General features: G+C 41.0%; 1 protein-coding gene across 3 annotated transcripts in view; it reads left to right on the forward strand.

The window, feature by feature from the left end:
• IL31RA (interleukin 31 receptor A) overlaps positions 1-16,332 on the forward strand; it is a 46,911-nt gene that overhangs the window by 15,388 nt on the left and 15,191 nt on the right. For all 3 annotated transcript variants that reach the window (XM_053223037.1, XM_053223035.1, XM_027036721.2), the window contains exons 5-9: positions 4,956-5,035; positions 7,312-7,528; positions 14,210-14,392; positions 15,205-15,306; positions 16,132-16,278. In XM_053223037.1, the coding sequence (XP_053079012.1) occupies positions 4,956-5,035; positions 7,312-7,528; positions 14,210-14,392; positions 15,205-15,306; positions 16,132-16,278 (729 nt within the window). The remainder of the gene's footprint in view (positions 1-4,955; positions 5,036-7,311; positions 7,529-14,209; positions 14,393-15,204; positions 15,307-16,131; positions 16,279-16,332) is intronic.

The following is a 16,332-nucleotide window of genomic DNA, read 5'->3' on the forward strand; positions in this document are numbered from 1 at the left end:
AGAAAGGATGCTGAATTTTGTCAAATGCTTTTTCTGCATCGATTGACAGGAGCATATGGTTCTTATCTTTTCTTTTATTAATGTGATGTATCACATTGATTGATTTGTGAATGTTGAACCAGTCCTGCAGTCCAGGAATGAATCCCACTTGATCATGGTGAATAATTCTTTTTATGTGCTGTTGAATTCAATTTGCTAGTATCATACTGAGAATTTTTGCATCCATATTAATCAGGGATATTGGCCTGTAGTTCTCTTTTTTTACTGGGTGTCTGTCTGGTTTAACACAGTTTTTTCTATTATAGTTCTGGAAGTCAGAGGTCCAGGAGTCAAGGTGTGGGCAGGGTTGTTTCCTTTTGGAGACTCTGAGGGTATTACGTTTTCTTACCATTTCCAACTTCTCATGGTTACCTGTATTCCTTGGCTGATGACCCCTTCCCCCATATATTGAACATCAATCTAATGTCTGCTTCCATCATCACATTACTTTTTTCCCCCTTTTTGTATTAAGTCTCTGCCTCTTTCTTCTAATGACCTTCATGAAAACATTTAGGGCCAAGTCGGATAATTCAGAATAATCTTCCCAACTCAAGATGCCAACTTAATCACATCTGAAAGTCCCTTTGGCTATATAAGGTAACATTTACAAACTGCAGGGTTTAGGACTTAAGTCTTTGGGGCCCATTTTTCAGTCTAACACAATGAATGATGAATGAATGGATGAATGAATGAATGAATGAATGAATGACTAGATGAATATTTGGTGATGGTCACACATCTTTTGAAATAAGGAGATTAAATGCAAAATTCTGATCCTTCTAAAACTTTCTGAGGCTTTACTCTCATTTGTATGTAAGACACATGGGGTTCTAGCCCATACATTTCCCAAAACCACACACCCGGCCATGATTTCAGGCCCTTCTTCTTCTCCTTTACAGCCAAGTACCACACTGGTATCAGGTAACATCTGCAGTCAATTTCTATGTTCCCTGGTTCATATGACAACAGCTTATTCCTGTGGATCTTGGTTGAGTTTCCTACGAGACCAAGTTGGTATTAATAGATGTTTAGCACATTCACAGATATGGTCAGATGTCTGGAAATAATCCCATGTTCTGAATTTTGTAGCCCCGCCTGAAGATGTTCATGCTTAGTCTGAACTACCCCTTGGTGGATGTGGTTACAATACAGGGGTTCATGCAGTACATAGTAAATTGTACTAGATGACTTCTGAAAGCTCTTGTCACCCTAAGATTCCATTCTTCTATGCTATTCAGGCATCTAGTCTTCTATGCCAGGCTCTAGCAGTAAAGAAAAAGTCATAGAAAATCCCAAGTCATATGTCTTTAAGTACTTAGAATAGTGCCTTACAAATGGTAAGGGCTCAATAAATCCTACATAAATAAGAATGCAGACATGACTGAAACAAGTCAGGTTGTGGATCTAGTGTAACTTTTGGTTAAAATTACATACAATATTTGGCAACACATTTACACTCTACAGCATCACCTCAGAGTGCCAAATGAATACAAATAGAACAGTTTACAAATATCAAACAGCGTGTAAATTGCACAGCAAAAAATGGCCCATTGCTTATAATCACTGGGACTACTCAGTTGTTGTCTTAACTGGGCCCTCCCTTTTAAAAAATTCAAATGCAATGCATGCACTCTCTTTGAGCAAAGCATCCTCTGCCTTTGCTACACCTTTTGGCAGGTGGTCTGGGGGATTAAGTTCCACTTCAGGTGTAATCATGTTTTGCACTGCCCTTCTCCTCTTTGTAGCTGGTAGTCTTCTCTCCAGTGACCTCCTGGTACCATTATGGCTCGTGTCTTAATTTAACTCATGACAGCCCAGCCAACTCTCTAATGTCCATTTTATCCACTTGTTTTGCTGCCAGAAACAAGATTTACCATTTCAGCTGATGTATTATTTCGGCTAGTTTGGCTGTTATTAATTAGCAGAACACTAGATGCTGGTGTTCTCTGCCTTTGGCTAATTGAATCAAACCAACACTTATAAATCACAGTCATCACTATAGAACTTTTACTTTTGTTTTTCTTCATTTTTAAAGGATCCCAGAGAAAATTGATGAAATGCACAACCCAGCCCCCAGCAAATCCTAATTTCTACTACATGCCACAGATGTAGTTATATTTTGATCCTGGCTTTATTTCCTAAAAGTTTGTAACACTGCCCAGTTAGAAGCTTCGCTTCTCTGTATTTCAGAAATGGAGATAATAATACTGCTGTACCTAATTATAGGGCTTTAGAGATTAAATGAGATAATTCAGGTAAAATGCTTAGTATAGTGACACTTGCTAAAAGTTAACTCTTCTGTTTCTTTAAAAGTTTATTTATTTTGATTGGAGAGGGGGAAGAGCAGGGAGAGGGAGAGAGAGAATCCCAAATAGGGGATTCTACACTGTCAACACAAAGCCCAACTTGGGCTAGATCTTTTGAGATCATCATCTGAGCCAAAATCAAGAGTCAGGAGTTTAACTGACTGAATCACCCAGGTGCCCCAAAAGTTAAACATTCTTATTGTTGGTCTTCAGCAAGGCACCAGTAAGAATGTGAAGTGTCTAACTGGTGGTGGTTGTAGGTATTATCAGATTGTAATGGAAACAACATAGCATCAAGTTGTTGCTAATGGGTCCAAAGAATTGATGTCTTTGAATATGTAGATATTTTTATGGATTTGGAAAAATTTAATTTTGCTCTTTTGTGAATACAGAATTACTACTTTTTTAAAAATTTATTTATTTATTTTGAGAGAGAGGAACCACAAGCAGGGGAAGGGCAGAGAGAGAGGGAGACAGACAGAATCCCAAGCAGGCCCTGTGCTCTCAGCATGGGCCATATTGTGGAGCTCAAACTCACGAGCCTTGAGATCATGACCTGAGCTGAAACCAAGAGTTGGACACTTAATCAACTGAGCCACCCAGGTACCCCCAGAACTATCACTTTTCTAACTTTGATTATACTGCAAGTCCATTACTAGCTCATGGTGAACGGAAACTTGGCTGTTAATTGCAGAAGATATACATGCTACTTAGGTAGTGGTTTTACTAAAAGCTGCATCTGTGGGAAATCTATATTAGTAAGACTGTTCCTCTTTGAACTTTATCTGCAGGAAATAGTGGCCTCAGTGAAAGGAGAAAATGCCTAATTAAATTCATTTACTATCACTTCGTACTACAACTAAATCTAAACTAAATGGGATAAATCTAAGGAGAATTTCACTCATATTTCTAACCAAGTGTCTGGGATGATTGGTTATTTAATAATCAGTTTATGGGGCTGTTGGTTGGCTCATTTGGTTAACTGACTCTGAACTTGAACTCTGCCTTTGCTGACATCTCATTGGCTTGTAGACAGGAGTAGTTGTAGAAATATGATTCTCCATTGGTGACAAGATTTAATTGCCCTTTGGATCATTTTTCTACATTACGGAGTTGTCTTCAGTTGGAGTTCAGTAATTTCACTTTAAGACACCCAATCACTTGAAGTGTGATTTCAGATACCTGAAAACAGTCTGTCAGCGCTAAAATAGTTTAGATCTTAGCCTGAGTGGTTGACCCCATTCTCTGCAGACCTGCTTACAGTATCTTCAGCTATGTTATTCCTCAAGAAAAAATTCAGAGTTCATCAACTGCATGTTCACGTAGAGACATTCCTTCTCCAGATTAGAGGCTTTGGTACAGTTCCTTACAATTCTCTGCTCTCTTCTCATGGCTAAAGTGTGTAGATCATTCTTAAATCAGACATTCAGCATTTTGAAATTATCCCTGTATGGTTAGATCATCCAAAGTTAATACACTTAAACTGTGTTGTCTTGGATTATGTTATTCACCACAGAAATGTATAAATCAGGTTTAACATTATGCCCTTGCATTTTATAGAAGATAAATATAAGGTACACATGCCATATTTCTGTACTTTTGCTCAACTCCGATTGCAGACGTTGGCCTTTAGGTTACCCTATATCTTTTTAAGAGGATCCATATGATAAATTCCATTTATTAATTCAGTACCCATAATCAGAAATAGTTACCCCTTCATATGTTTGCTTTTTAATAGGCTATGAGAAATATACAATTCAATATGATCTTTTTTTCCTTCTTCTGCCATGAAGATCATTCAGTTTAAAGCTCAAGTGAACTAGTGAAGATGATTTCTCTGTCCCTTTATTCTTTAATTCTTTCTTAGATTTTATAACATTTTAAGTATACAGTTTCATCCTTCTTGGGAGAAGATCTCATGTGCTCTGTCTCTCTCATCCCCACTCCCATATAGTATATATAATAGTGTATATGATATAATAATATATCTCTGTATCTCCTTTAAAAAATTGTTTTTAAAGTGTATTGATTTTTGGAGAGACAGAGAGAGTGGGGGAAGGGAAGAGAGAGAGGGCGAGAGGGAGAGAGAGAATCCCAAGCCGACTCCACATTGCCAGTGCAGAGCCTGATGCGGGACTCTCAAGAAACCATGAGATCGTGACCTGAGCCAAAACTGAGAGTCACAACCGACTGAGTCATCCAGGTGCCCCTATGTATCTATCTCCTTGTCAGTTATCTGTGTCATTCCCAGCTGTAAGGTATGTAGACGTTATATATGATAGGACATGAGATGTTACATTTCAATCCAGATTTCAATGACAAATAATATTATAATAGGGTCTATTGTACTTTTCTTTTGCCTTACATTAAGTCATCAGATCCAAGAGCAGTTTAAATTTTTACTTTTAGTTGATGCCACTCCTTTGGCCACAAAATGAAGACAGCATTGGTTGTTGCAATGCTGCTCCACCGACCACCTTCCCCCTACTGGCTCCCTCCAGCAAATGCTTCCTAACTGTATTTTTAACAGACAGCCCAGCTAATCTCACCATTTTCAGTTGCAGCTTCCTTCCATCTTGTGTTGAGTACCTCACTCTTGTTTCCTTACAGCTCCACATGGCTTGGATCTGTGGAGAGTCCTGAGACCCGCCACAGTAGATGGAAGAAGGCTAGTGCAGTTGATGTGGAAGGTGATTTCCTTATGTTGTTTTTTCTGTCTCAAACCCTTGGTCTCTTATACCTCCAAGAAGAGTAATTCTTCAACTTTTACCTCCTGAATTTCCTTTCCTAGAGTCTTTATAATGCCTCACATCTCACAATGGTTTCCCAGCTCACAAAGCCTTCTAGGTTATCTTACAGATGGCCTAAACGTGAATTGCAGACCCTGCATCCTCTCTTCCTTGGACTGAAACATTAACATATAAGACAGGTACAAAGTGCAAGTGCAGAGGGCACCTTGACCTTCTGGGGACCCCACCTACCCCTGGCTAGCAGCATTAGAAGGTAGTGTAAAATTGCATAGCACCCACCCCCACATTGGAGAAGAACACTGATTTGGGATCAGCTCACTAATGTGTCCTGAGGTGATTGAAAACATATATTGCACATAGGGCAAGTAGGGTACACTGGGGTGCAAGGACAGAGCAGGGGCCAAATGGTCTTTCCTAGGATGGAGGCCTGGGATTGAGGACAAAAGGAGAAGGTGGAGGCAGCATGCAGAGAAGAGGAGAAATAAAGAAGAGAGCAGGTAGGAAAAAGGACAGAAAAGGAGGGGAAAAGGGAATAAACAGGAAAGGAAAAGGGCAAATAGAAAAGAAAAATGCAGCCAGGAACCAGGAGAGAAAAGACTGGGGAGTTAGTAAGGAGAAAAAAGAGAATAGAGCAGTGAAATATCAGAACTCTTTATTAGTGTCCAGAGTTCTCAGGGCATAAGTCATCATATTATTTCATGCTTGCTCAAGTCCAGGCAAGTTTAAAATACTTCTGAAAATGGAGAAACCACCTGCTTTACCAAATGATATTCTGATCCCAGTTATGTCAAGACTGGAGCATCTTTACCTTTCCTTGCTCCCTTCACACCCCAGGGCCATGGGCACCCTCGGGTTGTAGAGGCAACAGGCCAGGGAGGGCACAACCAGTGTCACTGGGAAATCTTTAAGAATCAATCCTAGATGTCGTGGTATCTTTCTCAGTGATTAAGTGTGGAAACAAATCACTCTGTCAACATGATTTTGGGGGAGGGAAAGCAAACAGTGGCCCATTTCCACATGTGGGCAGCCACATGTGTTGGGCCAAGTAGGCCAACATGTGAAATAGATGAAATGGACTTGAATGCCTTTCTCCTTCTCCTCCTCACCTGGAGACTGGTCTTTCTTTTGCCTCAGCAGGAGAGTCTTGTAAGAATTAAAGTTGGTTAGCAAAGATTGGTTAAAACTGAATGGTGGTGAAGATTGCACAACTCTGCAAATATACTAAAAAAAAAAAACCCAAAAATCCTTAATTGCATACCTTAAAATAGTGAATTTTGTGTTATGTGAATTATATCTCAATAAAGCTGTTACTTAAAAAAGAGAATGAATTATCCCAAGAGGTAAAAGACTCCGAGTCATCAGGGAGTTTCTGACCTTTTATGTCATGGAAGCCTCTATGTCAGTTCCTGAACTGAAATGTCAGTGGGACAAAGTGACTTCTGAAGTCCTGTCTGACCTTACATTCAGTCATTCTACTCTATCTAGGTGTGTTATCAGTAACATAAAGTGAACAACTGAAAAGCCCTATAATTCCTGGGGAATACTCAGCGTGCTGATTCCTAGGCAAAACATATGGTTAGTAGGTTCAAGTTCAAGGCTGCAAATAAGAGTTTGGCTTAGAGCCCCTGGGGTCACCTTAGGCTTCTCACTACAGATTTAGGACCTAAATGTTTCAGGCCTCTTCGCTAGGATACCTGATGTGCCTGCCTGGTCTAGGGAAACTAGCTCCCTCCTCAAAGGAGGAGGCATGCTGCTTTTTATGCAGCAATATAAATACTTTCCAACCCTTGGAAGCTTCCAGACAAGAGATTACCCAGGGCCAGAACAGAATTGGGGTTCTTGGAGGGAATGCCTCAGATTTTTAATTTATACTGTCCTGTGCCTGCGAGATAGAAAGAAAGATAAGCATCCAAAGAATATGGGGGTGACTTCCTTACATTGGCTTGGTATTCTCCTAGTTCAGCCTCATGGAATTAGACTTATGTTAAGGGTTGATACCAAGGGACCACTTAGCAAATCTCTTTTGGCCCTTGAAGGGTTAATATCACAGTACAGGGTGTGTTATTAATCCCTGAAGGGTAATTGCCTAAATTGTAGTTTAGCACTTAATAATTAACATTACCCTTCACCCCTCATCCTCACCATTTATCACAGTCTCACTGCCTGTCCTGTCTTTTCTTGTTTTTGGCAATAAATTTTGTTTCCTTTGGGTTCAGAAGGCAAGTGGAGCCCCAGTCCTGGAGAAGGCACTTGGCTACAACATATGGTACTTTCCAGAAAACAGTACTAACCTCACAAAGACATTGAACACCACTAACGAGAAGCTTGAACTGTATCTGGGAGGCAAGACCTATTGGGTTTGTGTGGTTTCTTATAATTCTCTTGGGGAATCTCCGGTGGCCACCCTGAGGATTCCAGCTATTGATGAAAAGTGTAAGTACAGTGTAAACTTCTACTTAGATGTCTGGCCCCATCTAGTTGGCCAGGAAGTAATGCCTCTGCTCTCAAGGGTTGTGTTTCTCTCAAGTCAAAATGAAAATGAAGTGGGAACTTTTTAGGTTATGGTGAGGATAGCAAACTCTTGTGGTAATTAATGAGCCTGGAACAAAGCCTGTGTTGAAAATCAGAGACTTCATAAAGTCATATGAGACAAAGTCACACACCTAGAAGTTCTGCATTTGGGATTTTCTCCTCACAGTGTTGACTATGTCTCAGCCTTCATTTGCTCATTCTTCTGTGTTCTTCCTTTTCCTCTTTTTTTTTAAATGTTTATTTATTTTCCACAGAGAGCAAGAGAGAGAGTGTATGTGCACTGGGGGGTGTGGAGGGGGGAAGGGGCAGAGAGAGAGAGGGAGAGAGAGAATCCCAAGCAAGTTCCATGCTGTCAGCACGGAGCCCAGTGTTAAGAACTTGTGAGATCATGACCTGAGCTGAAATCAAGGGTTGAACAGTTAACTGACTGAGCCATCCAGGAGCCACTCATTACACTTTTGATTAAGTAGTTTTGCTCCTAGGCAAACTCATATTTTATATTCCATTTTGGAATAAAATATCTTCTTTGATTCTTATGCAAGGAATTGCAGGCAAGGGGTTTCCTCTCCCCTACTTTATTTTTCTCTATAAATATGTTTCTCAGTCTATAGATTTTCTCATTTATTTTGTTGCCTATCTTTCCCTCAATTGGATACAAGTTCCATGAGTGCAGAGAATTTTGTTTTCTTTTCCTACTTTTCCTCTTCCTCACACCACTTCCCTCATCTGCAACAGCTAGAACAGGCATAGAGTATTTTGCATACAAAAAGTGCTCGGTAACTATTTGTTGAAACACATCATAGTCAGATAATGCACTTTTCCACTTTTCCACTTCTCTTTACTTAGACCTAGACTGGCTCCGGCATTGTACTACTGGCTCTAGAATTGTTTGCCTATATTCCTTTCTTTCTCTTCTCCTTAAACTTAACCCATTTCTTGCCTTGCTTCATGTTAGAACTCCTATATACAGTTGACCCTTGAACAACATGAGTTTGAGCTGGGTGGGTCCACTTACATGCAAATTTTTTACAGTACACTGCTATAAATGTATTTTCCCTTATCACTCTCTAAATAACATTTTCTTTAGCATGCTTTACTGTAAAAATACAATATGTAATACATGTAACATACAGAATATGTGTTAATCAACTATGTTATCAGTAAGGCTTCCAGTCAACAGTAGACTATTAGTAGTTAAGTTTTGAGAGAGTCAAAAGTTATACATAGATTTTCAACTTCTCAGGGGGTTGGTGCCCCTGATCCCCCATGTTGTTCAAGGGTCAGTTGTACACATGACATTTGAGCTACACTTGACATTATTTTAGTATTTAATATCATTCCCCACCATTCTTAGTTCCTGGAATCCTAGTTTCCAAGATACTATCTATCTACTACCTATCTAATACTCCTAGTGATGAGATTTCTGACAAATGCATGTGTCATTGAATAAACATTCTTTGTTAATAGAGGTACTGCTGCATAGTAATCCCAATTTCTTGGTGTTGCCCTGGAGTGGAAGGCAGTAAAGAATAGGGGATACAAACCTAGGCTTGGGAGTCCAACAGCCCTTTAGTTATATCTTTACTTTTTCACTACAATATCTAGGCACTGCAAACCTTGCGCATGTTATCTAAACTCTAAACCTTAGCTGCTTGTAAAATGGAGTTATTTTATTGTAACACCTACTTCATAGAGCTGTTGTGATGATGAAATGAGATTGTATATTTAAAATGCTTTGCCTAGGGGTGCCTGGGTGGCTCAGTCAGTTAAGTGTCTGACTTTGGCTCAGGTCATGATCTCACAGTTCGTGAGTTTGAGCCCCACGTTGGGCTCTGTGCTGACAGCTCAGAGCCTGGAGCCTGCTTCGGATTCTGTGTCTCCCTCTATCTCTGCCCTTCCCCCCCCTCACTCTGTCTGTGTGTCTCTCTGTGTCTCAAAGATAAATAAACATTATACCTTCCAGTTCCATCTACGCTGCTGCAAATTCAGTCAGAGAAGGACAGATACATGTTTTCACTCGTATGTGGATCTTGAGAAACTGAACAGAAGACCATGGGGGAAAGGAAGGGGAAAAAAAATAGGTACAAACAGAGAAGGAGGAAGGCAAACCACAAGAGACTATTAAATACAGAGAACAAACTAAGAGTGGATGGGGGTGTGGAGAAGAGAGAAAATGGGTAATGGGCATTGAGGAGGGCACTTGCTGGGATGAGCACTGGGTGTTGTATGTAAGCCAATTTGACAATAAATTATATTCATAAAAAAGATAAATATTTAAAATAAAATAAAATGCTTTGCCTAGGGGCACCTGGGTGACTCAGTCAGTTAAGCATGCAACTCTTGGTTTTGGCTCAGGTCATGATCTCACGGTTCAAGCTGACAGCGAGGAACCTTCTTGGGATATTCTCTCTCTCTCTCTCTCTCTCTCTCTCTCTCTCTCTTTCTCTCTCTTTCTCTCTCTCTCTCTTTCTCTCTCTCTCTCTCCTCTGCCTGTCCTCTGCTCTCTCTCCCTAAAAAATAATAAACATTTTATTTATTTTTATTTTTTTAAATATTTTTTAATGTTTATTCACTTTTTGAGAGACAGAGTGTGAGCAGGGCAAGAGCAGAGAGAGAGGGAGACCCAGAACCCAAAGCAGGCTCCAGGCTCTGAGCTGTCAGCACAGAGGCCGACGCGGGGCTCGAACTCAAGAGCCGTGAGATCGTGACCCGAGCCGAAGTTGGATGCATAACCGACTGAGCCACCCAGGCGCCCCAAAATAAACATTTTAAAAAATAAAATGCTTTATTTAATGCTAATTACTATTATTGTCATTGTTAATACAATTTCTCATTAAATTTTTATTAGACATGGATTATCAACTTCACAAATACTATGAAATATATTTTAGCTAAATTCCCATAGGGTTTGTTGTTTATTTTTCCCAATTCTGAAGGTACTTGATTTGTGTCAGAAGCATTGGTGTGATCGTTAGTTATAATGATCCTAGACCAGATGTAGGCAAGCTACAGCTTGTGGACCAAACTTGGCCTGGCACCTGTTTTTGTAAATAAAGTTTTATGGGAGCACAGCCACACCTATTTGTTTACATTTCCTTGTATCACCTTTTGTGAAACAGTGATATGGGGCGCCTGGGTGGCTCAGTCGGTTAAGCGTCCGACTTCAGCTCAGGTCATGATCTCGCGGTTGGTGAGTTCAAGCCCTGCATCGGGCTCTGTGCTGACAGCTCAGAGCCTGGAGCCTGTTTCGGATTCTGTGTTTCCCTCTCTCTCTGACCCTCCTCCGTTCATGCTCTGTCTCTCTCTGTCTCAAAAAATAAATAAATGTTAAAAAAAAATTAAAAAAATAAAAGAAACAGTGATAGAGTAGAATAGTTGTGACAAAGACCATGTGTACTATAAAACCTAAAATATTTACTATTGGGCTTCTTACAGAGAAAGTATAAAGACCCCTGTTTTAGACATATAAGAAAGTAATGCTTTACAGAATTTTATTTAATAAAATGGAGTCAAGTAGAGAATAGTTTTAATTGTAATAACTATAACAATCTTTAAGTATAATTATCATATACTGTTAGTATATTTTAGGCATTGTGATAAGATGACATAGGTCAGTTTAATGTTAGCCTTGAAATGACCCATGAGGTAGATGCTGTGGAATCATTTCATAGACGATGAAGCTGAGATTCGGGAGAGCTTAGGAATCTGCCCATGGTTTCTCAGGTGGAATTCAAACACAGGTCTCCACGATCCAAATTTATATAATATGCTTTATTCAGAACCTTGGATTTGATGCTGTTTGACACTGAACTGGTTATTTACCTCTGTGGGACTCCATTTTACCATGTTTAATAAGGGTTTGGAATAGATACACCTTCAGGTTCCATCTGGTCTGATCATCCTCTGGGTTTTAAAAGACCTTAGCCAGCAGGTGGCTCTGGCGTGATCTGAGGCAGGGCCCAGAAGAGCACAGCCATTTTGTGGTGGGGAGTCAGAAGGAGGTTGAACTCTTGGGGAAGAGCTGAGGATAGGCTAGGACAGCTGGCTAAGGTGAGGCACCATAGCACCTGAGGACTATATGTGATGGCCCACAGTGACTGCTTTCATGCAAACGACAAGAACTTAAAGGTATTAGTGGTCAAAGCCCCTTCCCCCTCTCCCCAGAAGAATATGGATTTTCTCCTGCTCCTGGGGGTATGGTGTATTTGGAGAAAGTGCTCAAAAGTTCTTGGTGAATAATGGAAGGATTCAGCAATTAGTATACATACAGCAGAGTGATGATTAGGAAACTTCTCTTTCAGCACCCTTTGACACTACCCAGGCCCTTTGAAGGTTGACTTATGGCTTAATTGAACCTTTTCCACACTCTTGTGGCCCAGAGCCTGGGCTGTTCTCTTCTTCCCTGCAGCATATTTGGCTCTTTCGACCTGACTCCTGTTCCTCTGATAGCCAGTGTTGGTAAAGAAAGGTGTGGGCTTAGGAATCAACACTCACTCCTGTCTTCAGGTTAAGATTTGTGTGCAAGTAATTACTGAGAAACTGCCTCCAGGGAGACCAGAAAAGGCAGTGAAGGAAGCAATGTCAGGGAAGGGAAGGCCAGGCCAAAGGTGCAGTGTGTTCTTCCCAGGGCTGCTATAGAAATGTACCAGACTGAGTGGCTTCAAACAACAGAAATTTATTATCCCATTGTTCTGGGGGCTAGAAATCTGAAACCAAGGTGTTGATGGGGCTATGCTTTTTCAGAACCATCTAGGGGAGTTCCTTCCTTCCTTCTTCCTGCTTTTGGTAAGCTCTAGGCATTCCTTGGCTTGTGACAGCATAACTTCACTCTCTGCCTGGTCTTCACAGGGCCAGCTTCCTCTGTCTCTTTGTGTGTCCAAATTCCACTTTTCTTATGAGGACACCAGTCATACTGGGTTAAGGACCTACCATCTTAACTATTAACATCTGCAACAACCTGATTTCTTGATAAGGTGGCATTCTGCGGTACTTGGATTCTGCGGTTGCATTCTGAGGATATCTTTTTTGGGGGACACAGTTCAAGCCATAACAGGTAAAATCTGTAATAAACATCTTGGGGAGGGCGGTTCCAGCATGACCTTGCAAGGGGACTCTGGAGTATGAGTTATATTACAAAGTTCTTCCAACCAAGAAAAATACACAAAAACAGTAAGAAGGAATTGAGAAGATCAGAGAGCATGAACATTATCTGCTACAAGAGGCTGGGGAGGGTTCCAGATGCTCTAAGAATGCCTTTTGGCCTGACTTCAATGGTAACTGAGGATGCGTACAGGCTATGAGCAGGGATGAAGGGGTAGGAGGTGGGAGTGACAGGAGCTCTAGGCGTCACGAGGGCTTAATGCTCAGGCCCCTGTCCTCACTCCAGCTTCACATTTTCTTCATGCCTCATTTGCCCTTCCTGACCCTTTCAGGGTGACAAATTACCTGGCCTTGCTTATGGGACTAGCAGCTGGAGTGTCTCATAAAGGCCCAGTTTGGGAAAAGGATTCATGAACTTTGGCCTTCAAGAACAGAGGTTCCTAAATATGAACACAGCCTCATGGGGCTTGTTGCCTAGAAATAGCAGGATTCAATACCCCAGATGCCACATCAAATTCCTACATTTGGCCTAGGCTTCTAGCTTCAGAAGGCTCTTTTATTTATTTATTTTTTTTAAGGGACACTGCCTCCTTTTCTGCCTTTATCCAAGATTGTCTTTGGTGTTCATTTAAGCATATTTTCTGTTCCAGTTTTGAAGCTTCAGGTGTGTTGTGGGTGATAAGAAGTGGAGGAGAGGGGAGAGCCACATCCTGTGATCTTCTGAGCCCCACCCCTTCTCTGCCATACTGTACCTCTAGTAGTTCTCCTCTCTTTGCTTATTTAGAAAATTTTCAATAAGATAGCTCTCTGATTCTAATGAAATCCTAGCTATTGTATTTGAAGTCACATGTTCAACTTTTCTATTAAAGGAATCCTCCTTGCCCTTATCCAGACATGAGTTTTTTGTTGGGCTTGCAGAAAATGTTGTCATTGGCATATCGGTCCGTACCTAGGGGCTTTGAATGAGTGTGTCTGCATCTTTCTGGTACAGATACAATTCTTACTGCCCTATGAAGAGGAATCCATAGGCAGGTTGTGTGGGGTTAGCCTAGACAGTTGAAATTTGAAGCCACCTCCCTGGTATGATATTAGGGTCCCCAGCTCCCAGCCATAGAATTCCTGGTGCCTGAAATTCTGTCTTTAGAGATTCATTCTTTGTCTCAGGCTTGCTTTCCTTTTATTTGCAGAGGCACCTGTGGAAGGTGAGTCTTTTGAGTCAGCAACTCTAGTGAGATCCTTTCTTGGAAACAGGTAAATTTTGTCAGAGATAAGGAAAAATTAAGAAGGTACTTACATCAAAGTTGGGGGTAAAGAAAAGAGATACAATCAAAAGGGTGGAAACAGCACCATTAAGGGAGGCTGCAGTGGAGATCCTGAACTTTGATCTTCTTTACAATTTGGGCAGTGAATGGATGCCAGTGTGGTTGGTGCATTTGGAGAATGAGTTGGGCAGCTTTCTTTCTTCTTTTTCTCCTCTCTTAGCATTTCAGTGCATTGAGGCCATGCAGGCCTGCCTCACTCAGGACCAGCTGGTGGTGGAGTGGCGAAGCTCTGCTCCAGAGGTAGACACATGGATGGTTGAGTGGTTTCCAGATTTGGACTCAGAGCCCTCCACTTTTTCCTGGGAATCTGTGTCTCAGGCTACAAACTGGACAATTAAGCAAGGTAGCAATTATGAACCGTATAAGTTCCCTCTTTGTGGGATTCAGTTTCATTTCCATCAGTTTTAAAATCTTTAACTTTGACGTTAAAGCTGTAGGTGTGGTTAATAGCATTTGACAAAGCTAGTGCAAGCTTAGTGAAGTGACATTCTTGCCATTTCCCAGTGAGGCTGTGTTGGGAAGTCATGGGTATCACACCAGGTATCTGGCCTGTTTCCAGGTGGAAAACACCATGTTAACACCACCATCGAGAGCCCTTCCTGATGTCTCGATCATGGGGATAACATTAGAGTTTATATCCCATCCCAACAAACACTGATCACAGATAAGTGAGGCTTTACCCTCCTAATCCTGTCAGTCCAGCCATTTATTAATACTTAATAGCACTCATATAAGGATTTATTTATACTCATGCAGGGATGCAGGAAGACAGAGGAGCTAGAATTAATGGTATCTGAGTTCACCAGGTGATGTGCTGTTAACAGAAGGATTCAGTTTTTTTCTGCATTGCTACCAAATCAGGTATCAAAATCCATGATGGAGGAGGGACGGATTTCTTTTCCCTTCCTGGATGTCTCTGTCATTTTATCACACTGGTGCAGACTTGGTTCTTAGAATTAATTTTAAAAGTTCTATTTTAGAACTAGCATAGACATTGGAGACCATCCAACCTAACCTCCTTATTTTCCAGATGTGGAAAATGTACAGAAATAGAGCATCTTTAGTAAGTTGTAGTGGTAAGTTGGTTTAGTGGTTCTTCTCCTTTGCCATGCCCTGAAGTAAGGCTTGTTTTCTGTCTTTCTTTCTTATTTACAGATGAATTAAAACCTTTCTGGTGCTATAACATCTCTGTGTATCCAGTGTTGCAAGATCGAGTGGGCAAGCCATTTTCCATCCAGGCTTATGTCAGAGAAGGCAGTATGTATGAAAAGGCCCTGTGGGGCAAGGAAACACTGAGTGGGGGGTGCTATCCAACATTCAGACAAGGCTGTGGATGTCTGTAGCTCATTCACAGTTGCCTTAGTGTTTAGCTGTGCTGCACCTTCATTCAGCTTCTGGTAAGCTATATATGCTTGACACAATGTGGTCAAGTTGTAGATCCACTGAATTTCAAAGGTGGACTAGAAGTTAGAGATCATCAAGTCCAGGCCCCTCATTTAATAAATGGAAAATCAAGGCCCAGAGAGTTGAAATAATTTGTGCAAATTCACAAAGAAACTTTGTGTAAATAGCCCTGTAGGCAGAATAACATTTAGCTAAGACCGGGTTAGGGACTTTGCAGAGTTAATCATAAGTTGGAGATGCTAAAAAATTACTTTTAATTGTGTAATTGTAATCAAGGGTTTTACTGGTGAACTTCTCAGACTTTATCTTTTGGAAGTTAACCTCCTCCACGTTAGAAAACACATCCTGTCACTCAAAGGTAGCCCATGGGGGCATATCCTTCACCTATATTTGATGATAGCTATTACAGATATGAGTAGAAACTGAATGCAAAATGAGAGTGAGAGCCATAAGAAAGTACTGTTTTTGCAGGCCTCTGACCCTGCTTTTCTTCTGTTCGAGATGGATAATTCCAGAAAACAGTGTTCCCAAACAAGATGATTCATCATTTACCTACTTTGCTCCTACCTCCCACCTCCAGCACTGATTTCGCTTTCAGTACTAGCCAGAGCCTTTGTGGGGAAAGGATCTACTCCACTGTGATTCAGTGTTTATTGTTTTTATCCCTGTCCTGTAAAGTTCCGTCAGCAGGTCCTGTGACCCAGACGGACAACATTGGTGTGAAGACAGTCACAATCACATGGAAAGAGATTCCCAAGAGTCAAAGAAATGGTTTCATCACCAACTACACCATATTTTACCAAGCTGGAGATGGAAAAGAATTCTGTAAGTGTGCTTATAGCCAAGTTGGAAACTCCCTAAAACCCAAACATGCTATGG

Source organism: Acinonyx jubatus, chromosome A1 (genome assembly GCF_027475565.1).
Source record: "Acinonyx jubatus isolate Ajub_Pintada_27869175 chromosome A1, VMU_Ajub_asm_v1.0, whole genome shotgun sequence".
Classification (NCBI taxonomy): domain Eukaryota; kingdom Metazoa; phylum Chordata; class Mammalia; order Carnivora; family Felidae; genus Acinonyx; species Acinonyx jubatus.